We start from the raw sequence: 11,026 nt of genomic DNA, 5'->3' as shown, positions 1-11,026 counted from the left end.
TAGCTCACCTTGACATCGTCAAGTTGAGCTATATTGCCATGGGTCGTCGTCCGTCGTACGTCCGTCCGCCCGTCCGTCCTTCCGTCAACATTTGGCTAGGGTCAACGATAACTCAGGAACAGTTTGACCCACATGTTTGAAATTGGGTATAGTTGTTACTGCTATGCTCCCATATTGAACGTCCTATTTTGGAGCACGCCAGTCGACGTACTTTCGAGCCACGGCAATTTTTTGGCAAAAATGGGAATTGCCATTAGTCAGTTCAGGCTCAACAGATTTTGCTCATTTTTGGTATGTGAATGAATCAGGGCTAGGGGTTTTGATATTAAAAATTTTTTTTATTCAAATTAGGTAAATTTTGGCAATTACATTGCATATTATATAGACACGATAACAGTCTGTGGTGTCGCACTAGTCTGGTTCGTTTTACAAGATTTCATTGACAATATCTTTAATGCAAAATTGGTATTTCCTTTCCACCCTGCCGATAAAACGTCTATATTAGAGTAAAGTTTTACAAAACATGTCGGAACGCAGCATTTAACCTATTTATTTCGAATGCCATCGCTAAGAAACATCAAAGCCGGTATAGCGCCATCTACCGTCACAAATTGTGATTCATTTTGGTTTATAAATTATTATTGCGATATACAGATGGCAATCGTTTCTATAATGTACGTCGATGGTTGCTCAATTAAAACTGACTACTTCTCACTCACTTATTTGTGTCCTTTTTTGTGGTGAGCTACAGTGTCATTGACACTTTCATTATTATTGTAATCTGTGTAAGAGAATGGACAACACTATAAATTGATCACCCAACATGGACTAAGGTCCTCCACGGGGGTGTTGGGGGGGGTGCTAAGGTGCCGAGGGGTGGAGTGGGGGCAAAAGTACCCGTCAGTGGAGTGTGGGCTAAGATACCCAGGGGCCGATTAAGGGCTAAGGTACCCAGGAGTAGAGTGGGGGCTAAGGAACCCAGGGGTAGAGGGGGGGGGCTAAGGTACCCAGGGGTGGAGTGGGGGCTAAGGTACCCAGGAGTGGAGTGGGGGCTAAGGTGCCCAGGGGTAGACTGGGGTCTAAGGTACCTGGCGCCTAGCGGTGGAGTGAGGGCTAAGATACCCAGGGGCAGAGTGGGGCTAAGGTGGTGCCCAGGGGTGAAGTGGGGGGTAAGATACCCAGGGGTAGAGTGGGGGCTAATGTATCTGGCGGTGGAGTGAGGGCTAAGGTGCCCAGGGGAAGAGTGGGGGCTAAGGTACCTGGCGGTGGAGTGGGGGCTAAGATACCCAGGGGTGGAGTGGGGGCTAAGGTACCCAGGGGTAGAGTGGGGGCTAAAGTATCTGGTGGTGGAGTGAGGGCTAAGGTGCCCAGGGGCGGAGTGCGGACTAAGGTACCCAGGGGTAGAGTTGGGGCTAAGGTGCCCAGTGGTGGAGTGGGGGCTAAGGTGCCCAGGGTTGGAGTGGGGGCTAAAGTTTCTGGCAGTGGAGTGAGGGCTAAGGCGCCCAGGGGTGGAGTGTGGGCTAAGGTGCCCAGGGGTCGAGTGGGGGCTAAGGTACCTGGCGGTGGAGTGGGGGCTAAGGTACCCAGGGGTGGAGTGGGGGCTAAAGATTACCCCAGGGGTGGAGTAGTGGGCTAAGGTCATCCAGGGTAGAGTGAGCGGGTAAAGGTACCCGGGGTAAGTGGGGGCTAAGGTACCGGTGTAGAGTGGGGGACAAGGTGGTAGGCCAGAGGGTGAAAGATGGGGGACTAAGATAATCAGGGGTAGAGTGGGGGCTAAAATGTAATTGGGACAGTGGAAGTTTTAGGGGCTAAGGTGCCACAGGGGCGGAGTGGGGGATAAGGTATACTGCGGTGGGAGGTGGGGCTAGAGATACCACAGGGGTGTGAAGTGAGGGATATTAGGTTATCCAGGGGTAGAGTGGGGTGCTAAGGTACCGTCAGGGTAGTGGGGGCTAAGGTACTGCCAGGGGATAAAGAGGTGGTGTGGGCCTAAGGTGGCTGCAAAGGGGGTGAAGATGGGGGCTTAAGGTACTGCTTGGTGGTTGGAATCGGGAGTTAAGAATGGTCTGGAGGGGGGGCTAAGACTACCACCTAGGGGGATAAAATTGCAGAATTAGGGGCTAAAGCAATTATAGAAACTAACACATATAATGTTATAATTAGATATTTTTATTTTTATATATTGGACAAGTATTCTGTTAGTACTTTATATAGCAGGTAAATATTTTACTATAGTTTATTAGCTATTGATTAATTCAATATTCGTATTGTACCGTGATAGCCTGACTTTCCTCTGCTCGAGATTGTAAGCGCTTGGTAAATGTTTAAAATTTAAAATATAATCCGTAGCTGATTCCTGACAGTGATTTATTATGATCGTAAATTAATTTCTTCCATTGTTTAGGACGTGTGTAGTGTTGTGTGATGTTACACTTCCTAGAATTGAACCTTTCACTCCATAGATAGTAGATTGTGGAACTGCGAATAAGAGTATGTAGTAGCACAACATCTTTCTAATCGATATATTTGATTCTTATTTGATCTCAAATTGGTAGATAATTTTTAACATTGCAATAAATGTATTAATTCACTTGAATTAAATAAAGCTTTTGGCTTGTTATCTAATCTTTAGTTTAATGATGTATATCCACGCGCGAAGTCGGCGGGGGATAAATGATGGTTTACATAGATCTGGTCGCAGCCGCCGTGGCGGTGAAGCAGACACTTTCCTACCGCGTGTAACTTAACTCGACCCCTAATGACACTATGGGCGTGACCATAACTTGTATAACGTACAGCATCTTGTGGAGAAGGTGCGCAGGATATCAAACAGGTCACATNATTCTCCTTGCATATCTTTACCAGTCCTCCCTTACCTGTTCTCCTTGCATATCTTTACCTGTCCTCCTTGCATATCTTTACCTGTCCTCCTTGCATATCTTTACCTGTCCTCCTTGCATATCTTTACCAGTCCTCCCTTACCTGTTCTCCTTGCATATCTTTACCAGTCCTCCCTTACCTGTTCTCCTTGCATATCTTTACCTGTCCTCCCTGCATATCTTTACCAGTCCTCCCTTACCTATTCTCCTTGCATATCTTTACCAGTCCTCCCTTACCTGTTCTCCTTGCATATCTTTACCTGTCCTCCTTGCATATCTTTACCTGTCGTCCNTCCATAAAGTAGATGGGAACTGAATTTAAGATGACCACACATTCTAACTCGATTATCGCTTGATTCTTATTGACTCAAATTGGGTAGAATTTTAACATGGCATAATTATAATCACTGAATTCTAAAAAACTTTTTGCTTGTACTAATCTTGTTTAATTGTATCCCCTGGCGCGATCGAAGTCGCGGAATACTATGGTTTCATGTCTGTCCAGGCCACGCGCCGCGCTGCGCCGCAGACACTTTCCCTACCCGCTGTAATAATCGACCGTAATATGACCAGTCGTGCCAACTTGTAATACGCTACACATCTGGGAGAAGGTTGCGCAGGCATACGCAAAACCAGGTACTAGACCTTGATTGCCTTGTACCTTGACCTTGATCATAGTCCCTTCTGCTTCTATAACTTTGGGACCCTAAATTTGACCTACAGAGCTACCAAACTTGATATACTTACAGGACATCTTGGGAGAATGTGTGTCGGGCCGTACGCAAAACCGATGTCACCATCGGCTTTTATTTGACTTTGACCTTGACGACCTGATCATATTTTTCCTTACCGCTCTAAGTAACTCGGCCGCCCTAATTGACCTACCGCGCGACCAAAACTTGGTAATACTTACACATCCTTGGGCGAGACGCTTGGTGTTCGCGTACGATAAACAAGGTCAACTGCGACCTTCTATTGCTTGACCTTGACCTTGACCTTCAATCATATTTCCCTTCCCGCTCTAAACTCGGCCCGCCCTAATTGACCCTAGCGACAAGCAAACTTCGTACTACTTACACATCTTGGGGAGTAAAGAGTGTGTCAGCTACCAAACCTTAAGGCACACACAATTTTTAACCATAGCTTGCACATACTCAAGAACAAGTGAATTGTGTAAGCAACACTTTGTCTTTGTGGCTTATTTAACTCTGCCCTACCTCTACCATCCTTACAGGAATATTTTCATTCATACTAGATCACGGGGGATAGATCTGTAGTCCTTGGTGACACCTGCCTTCTATTATAATTGGTACAAGATAGTATAGACAATGCTTATTTATTAGCCTCATCTGATGTAGTCAGCATGCAGGCTTGGTAAATTGGCATTGACTTGTCTAGCCGGTCGTACCGTCTGTCCTCCGTGGCAAGCGTCAACATTGGGCAGCAAATTCTAGCCCTCGACGTACGGTCACGAATTCGGGCGTCGGGGCGAGGGGGGGATCGTTAAAAATAGACTCGATGTCCAATTTGGGGGTCAAGGGTCATAAGGTCAAGATAAGTAAACCGAGGGGCGAATATTTCCCCGCTTAACTTAAGGTATAGGAGGAAATACGGAATTGCGGCACAAATCTTAAAACGACTCGACCTATGCTCTTAATATTCGGTTAATAGTGTGATGGCAGGAAACCATGCTCACCAGTGTGAAATGGAGATCACAAGGTCAGCTGGGCAAGTGGGGGCGAAAGGTCAGATATCAGACATTTTGAGGACAGGGCCTAATGGACAGAGTGAACAACTTTTTGTTTCAGCGCTGACCTACCATTTTATCACTTTATTGAAAGGACCATGAAATGTACTTTCCACTGACGTGCGAAGAGTAAGTGTCTGATAACCTTTTGACGCATCAAGAGGAGGGTTAAGGATACTCTCAACCTTTTGCACGGCCCCAGTCAAGCACGACGCACGGCCCACGCACTGAAAAATCAGCAATATTGGCCCAGTGCGTTGTCGTTCGTTGGGTGTGGCGTCAGCATTCGTTACTCGTTCGTCGAGCGCGCTGGACCAACGCTATGCATTCGTTGTCATTCGCTCATGCACGGCGTGTGCGTCGGATTTTTGTGCATGCTCAAATATTGTGCGCGGAGCTCTGACGCATAAGGTACAGCGCCAGACACGCGCAGAGAGCGCGCTGCGACGCAAACGCCAGACCCACCGCGAGCACACGATGGGTATTTCGTTGTATGTCCATCGCTGAAGGTGTAGTGAACACCTAAGCGCACACCTAAGCACACACCTAGCGTGCTTCTAACGCATGTCCAGGCGAACATGCAGCGAATATGGGCGTGTTGAACGAGTGCTGAACGAGTCTGTAGCGCGCCCAGCGTTTTCTAGCGTGTTCCTAGCGTGTACGCAGCGTGTAGCCATGGGGTATATAAACGAGTCCCGCCCCACCTCCTCATCATCACTTCTCCTCCGACCCTCATGGGTGATGACAGAGATTCCTGCTGATCGTGTCTAAAGAACCACCTCAGAAGATGGAGGATCCCGACAGCTGCGACTACAATACGAAATCGCGTTCTACAACATCAGCAGAACCTCATGGAACTGGCACTTCACGCAAGTCCATGTCATCAGGAGAAGGAGAAAGAGAAGAGGTCAACGGAGGTTCTGGGTCGACCGTGGATCGGTAGGCGACGACAGTTTGGCCTGTATGACCAGCTACTTTGTTGAACTCCGTAACGAAGACAAGGCAGCCTTCAAGAACTTCATGTGGATCCCCCCGAGATGTTCGACGAGCCTGCTAACAGCAGTGGGTCCGAGGATCACCAAGCAAGAATAACAACCTACAGAGAGCCCTCGACCCTGGCCTGAAGCTTGCCCTCACTCTGCGGCATCTGCTTCTGGGACCAAATATCACTCAATGTCCTATGGTGGGGGGTGCCTCACAACACCCCAATATCCCTGCTCATCCCAGAAGTGGACCTGTGCGGTTGGCTGTGCGTTGGCTGTGCACTGGCTGTGCGTTGAATGCGGCGGTGCATGCGCGGACCATTCGTTCTGTGCGCTGCAACAGGCTGTGCATTCGTTGGATTTTTTAACATGTGCGCCCTGTATACGCGCAGCACGCTAGCAACACGCGTGTGCATTCGTTGTCAACTCACTAGCTTCTCCAAATCCTGACAAAAGTTGGGCGCACAAGCGACGCACTGATCATTTCCATTTTTTTATTAATTTCAGTGCGCGGGCCCGTCGTCGTGTATGTGTGACTGGGGCAACGGTATTGCTCTAATGAAGAGTAAACGTTTAATTGACGAATGAATCGAATCAATCACTTGTTTTATTTATAAGAGGAGATATATCTCTATGCTCAAGGCAAAAATTTTATGAAATTTCCAGCACCCATAATTAGGTTACCCACAAAATATTTGAATTTTTATGTAAAAATGATATTTGTAGACATTTTTCAATTACCAGACAGTAGTGAGGATACAAAATTTTCGCCACATGTTAAGCACCAATATATACCAAAATAGCGCATCAGGATTTTTTTAAGTTTCATAATTTACCGAGAAAAATTAAAAAAACTGCCTAAAATTCAAGTTATAAGACATAACTCATAAAATACGGCACTTAATAATAATCCCTGACGCGCTTTTTTACAGCAATATGTTACCATTAAAACGAGTGTAAAATTAAACTATTCGCGAGTTGTTAATCACGAGAGAAATATCTATTTATACCATCGACTACTAAGTCAGAAATTGGAACGGAGAAATCAGCGTTTTTCTGACGTCAGCCGTGGCTCACTACACTTGTACGCCGTACGCGGGCAAGCATAACGCTCTGACAGTTCACATGTACCGTTATATACTGGAGAAATAAGCATGTACACAGGTGGCACATAGTGTTAGCCATCGAATAAAGTTGAAAATGAAAAATCGGTAACAATTTTCCTAAAACCTTGAGAGTATCCTTTTATAGTGCAGTGGCCGAAGCTGGAAAATGGCTCTATTTAAGGAGATACCCTACCGGAGGTATAACAAGCTGGGACTGGTCTCATTTGAACGCTGTCTAGATCCCTAGTTATAAAAGCCATGTTCTAGTTGCAGCAACCTGGGCCAAGCATGCCGAATTAACGCCTTTTTTACGGTAAAATCTGAAAAAAATGACATTTTCAGTTACTTGCTTATTTTATGAAATCAGCTTCATTATATTTTACAATTGATGGTTATATCAATGTATTTCATTGAAATAGATATGTAGCAATGTATTTGAGGCAGTTTTATGCTGCTAGGGGGGTTAAGGGGCCAAAATTATACCCCAAATATTGGCATTTTTTGGCGATTTGGACCAAAATAATGTATATTTTGTTGCACTATTCCACCAATACATGTTATCACTGTGTCAGATCTGACTGTATTCATGTGCCTAGATGTGCTATTGATAAAAATATCAGTTGAAGCATGGTAAACAGGTACAACATGGTACATTAACCCCTTGTTTGCGACAGACCTGAAAACTAATTTTTCAGTTTACTTGGATATTTGATAAAATCAGCTGTGCAGATGTTTAGAACTGATGGTTATATCAATGTTTTTGTTAAAATATAAATGAAGCAATGCATTTTTAGGCAGTTCTATGCTGTTAAGGGGGTTAGACCTCTGATTCCACGGGCATACTGCTTTCCTTAGAGCATTTGGTTAACCGTGGGAGCTGCGTATACATCTGATGAAGTTAGGATGTTCGTAAGTCCACCATCTCCGAATATCTTGCCAATGCTTGGCCAGGAAAGCACATTATCAGATGCATTCCTCCCAGCCTCATCGTTACTTCTGGCCCACCAGTGGTTCCGGTCTGCTCCACAGAATTTGCTGTGCCTTGCTGTAGATGGCAAGGTCTGCTGTAATGAGTATGTGATGCTGCCCAACCCAGCTTCAACTGATTTTTATATCAATGATACACCCAGACTGATGGATAGGCCTTCAGTCAGGTAGACCTATGATACTGTTGTACCATGTATTGGTGGCAGTATGCATGGAAACGTTCTTTATTGTGGTCAAAATTATCAAAAATTGCCAGATTTGTTGGTATATTTTTGGGCCCTTAACCCCCTTAACAGCATAGAACTGCCTAAATACATTTTCATCTATATTTTAATCAAAAACATTGATATAACCATCAGTTCTAAACATCTGCACGGCTGATTTTATAAAATATGAAAGTAAACTGAAAAAGTCGTTTTCAGGTCTGTCGCAAACAAGGGGTTAATGTAGCTGAGAGGGTCTATGTCCCCCAGGGTACTGCCGGAACGTACCCTGGTACTAAATACTACTATCTAATATGCTGGACGACCTCGCCTACTCCACTAACGAGTCTAGGGAGTCCGCCTATGCCTACTCCCTAACCTAACCCTAACACTAACCCTAACCTAACCCTAACCCTAACCCTAACCCTAACCCTAACCCTAACCCTAACCCTAACCATATCAGCTAGATAGTTACCAGGGTACGTTCCGGTATACCGGATTTACCGGATTATTCAGATTTTACCGTAAAAAAGGGGTTAATTCGGCATGTTGGCCAAGGTTGCTGCAACTACAACATGGCTTTTCATAAACTAGGGATCCAGACGGTTAAAGCGATTATTGCGAGAATTTTCCAGTGTTTTCACCACTTTCATGACACCTACCGCGTTATTGCTTGAGTAACAGCAATTGTCTAGAGTAACAATAAAATGTCTTAGAACCTTCGTATTCACCAAAAACTGCCAGTTTCGAACTACTGGTTTCAAACTAGTTTCGTAAACATTCGTTTTATGTTATCTTGAACTAGGCGGAAGTGTGGATTAGCTTGTGGCGGCACCGCTTATCTGCCATAGACAAAGCATGGCTCTCTCAAATCATGCACTTGTTTTCAATTAATCACCGACACAAATACCAATTACGTTTACCAATTCTGCCATTAGGCATTGTCGCGACACGATAAAATGCATTGCTGTTACGATGTGTTCATATCCAATTTTCTATGCTATAACTGCATAAAATCATAGTCTTTTTAATGTTGGTGTAATCAGTGATATTTTCGCTGTCAGGTGAGACTATATTCAGCTATATTTAGTTTTTCTGAGCAAAAATCTCGCAATAGTCATTTTAAAATGAGACCAGTCCCAGCTTGTTATACCTCCGGTAGGGGTGCACTTAATTTTTGGGGTCTCGGCCACTGCACTATAAACATGGATTCCTGAACTGCCTCAATGTTGTCACAGTGTTCTCATATTCATGGCACATCCATAATCTAGAAAGCCAATAAGCCTGGATAGCCGAACGGATACAGCATAAGCGTCACGGCTCAAAGGTCCTTGGATCGAATCCCATCCGATTTTTTATTATTTACCTGTTTTCTGTATTTTTCTATCTTTATCCATTTAACTATTTTTTTCCAATTAATGCAAATATTTACATGATTTATTTACAACAATTTAATAACAAATAATTTTTACAACAATTAATTTTTTTAATAGGGTTAGGGTTAGGGTCACAATGCACCATAAAACAGGAGTTTCAGGCACGTGATTTGTATCAACCAATGGTATTTGGGCGGTATGCAGAATGCAGAAGGTTGCTGAAATGATGTGTACGCAACTGCGTATCTGCATATCTGCGCCTAACAAATTAAAGGTGTCACTACGCACGACTTAAATGTTACGTTTATAACCGTAGCAACAGACCTCAGATGAGCCCAGATGCTCTGCAGCTCTTGTTATCATATATCATATAAATATATTATTATGATTATAGTTGCACGTATTTCAATAATTGATGTGACTCTAAGTAAATGTTGATGATATCTATTAGCACACATGTGTTTTGTCATAGATGTAATAGGCCAGCTGTATGCATTAACATGGTATATGCTCCAGTGAATGGCTAGTTATTAATATGAGTCATTATATGAGTTATTTTCTGTATTAGGTAAATATTGTGGTTGTTATCATGTAATTATCATTTAAGAATATTGGTTGTATTTTGCTGAACCGGTGACCAATTTGGTTTCTATGTAATGCAGTCTCGTTTCTACTCAATGTATAGGTGTTGGCAAGAACCACAAGGATGCGGCAAGCGTAAGAGCCTGGCATCCTATACCTGCTGCATGTGGCCTGTACTATTTTGAGGTGAAAATAGTCAGCAAAGGCAGAGATGGTTACATGGGAATTGGCCTGTCAGCACAGGGCATAAACCTGAACAGACTTCCCGGTAAGTACCTGCTGAATCTCCGCACCGTGTTCAGACTAGGGCTGCAGAATAACATTGCTAGAAAATTTGAGAGTATATTAGCCTGCGTATTTCACAGTAATAGTATATGCTGACATATTTCTGTTGGAAGACATTTGATTAGCTCTTTTTTGTAAACATCGAAAATGAATAATCATCGGTGCTGTCACAACAATGTATGGCTGAACCTACCGATTTTCTGATACTATATTATATATATGCCTGCATATTCAAACCCAAACTAATAGTGTAATATACAGGCTTTCCAGCGGCCCTAAAATTCCTAAAAATTCCTAAAATTTTGAGCTCGCCCTAAAATTCCTAAAAAACTTTAAAAACGTATGCAATTCCTAAAAAAGGGGCTAAAATTTTATTCAAATTCCTAAAAAAAAAATTCACAGATATGTTTGGAGTTTTTGGTGATGAGATGATGAACTTTTGGTTTGTAATTATGTCTAATGCAGGGTCTCCAACCATTCCTCATTCTGCGGAATCATTACGATTTCTAGGCTTAATTTCCGCATTCTGCAGCGGCAAGGTTATATTCATCATTTCAGTTGCACTGTAAAAAATTTGCACTGATTGTTCGCATTGTTCGCTTGGACACATTGTTTTTTTCAGGCATTTTGTATCTGGCATGTCTACGGTAAATGGAACAGCCTAGTCAGACAGGCGCTGTCTGCAAGGTGTCGCGTAGTTTGTCTGCTAATTAGACAAGAGTAGTAGGGTTGAGTCTAGGGTTGAGATAGTATCAGAAAATCGGTAGGTTCAGCCATTCATTGTTGTGACAGCACCGATGATTATTCATTTTCGATGTTTACAAAAAAGAGCTAATCAAATGTCTTCCAACAGAAATATGTCAGCATATACTATTACT

At 43.6% G+C, this 11,026-nt stretch overlaps 1 protein-coding gene across 1 annotated transcript in view; it reads left to right on the top strand.

The window, feature by feature from the left end:
- Positions 1 to 11,026, top strand: part of LOC106813641 (ran-binding protein 9-like) — a 30,299-nt gene that overhangs the window by 6,269 nt on the left and 13,004 nt on the right. Inside the window, exon 3 of the mRNA XM_014817833.1 lies at positions 9,967 to 10,131. Within this exon, the coding sequence (XP_014673319.1) occupies positions 9,967 to 10,131 (165 nt within the window). The remainder of the gene's footprint in view (positions 1 to 9,966; positions 10,132 to 11,026) is intronic.

This window comes from Priapulus caudatus, unplaced genomic scaffold (genome assembly GCF_000485595.1).
Source record: "Priapulus caudatus unplaced genomic scaffold, Priapulus_caudatus-5.0.1 Scaffold803, whole genome shotgun sequence".
In the NCBI taxonomy this organism is placed as follows: domain Eukaryota; kingdom Metazoa; phylum Priapulida; class Priapulimorpha; order Priapulimorphida; family Priapulidae; genus Priapulus; species Priapulus caudatus.
The sequence above is the reverse complement of the archived record's forward strand: the minus strand, read 5'-3'. Positions and strand labels throughout refer to the sequence as shown.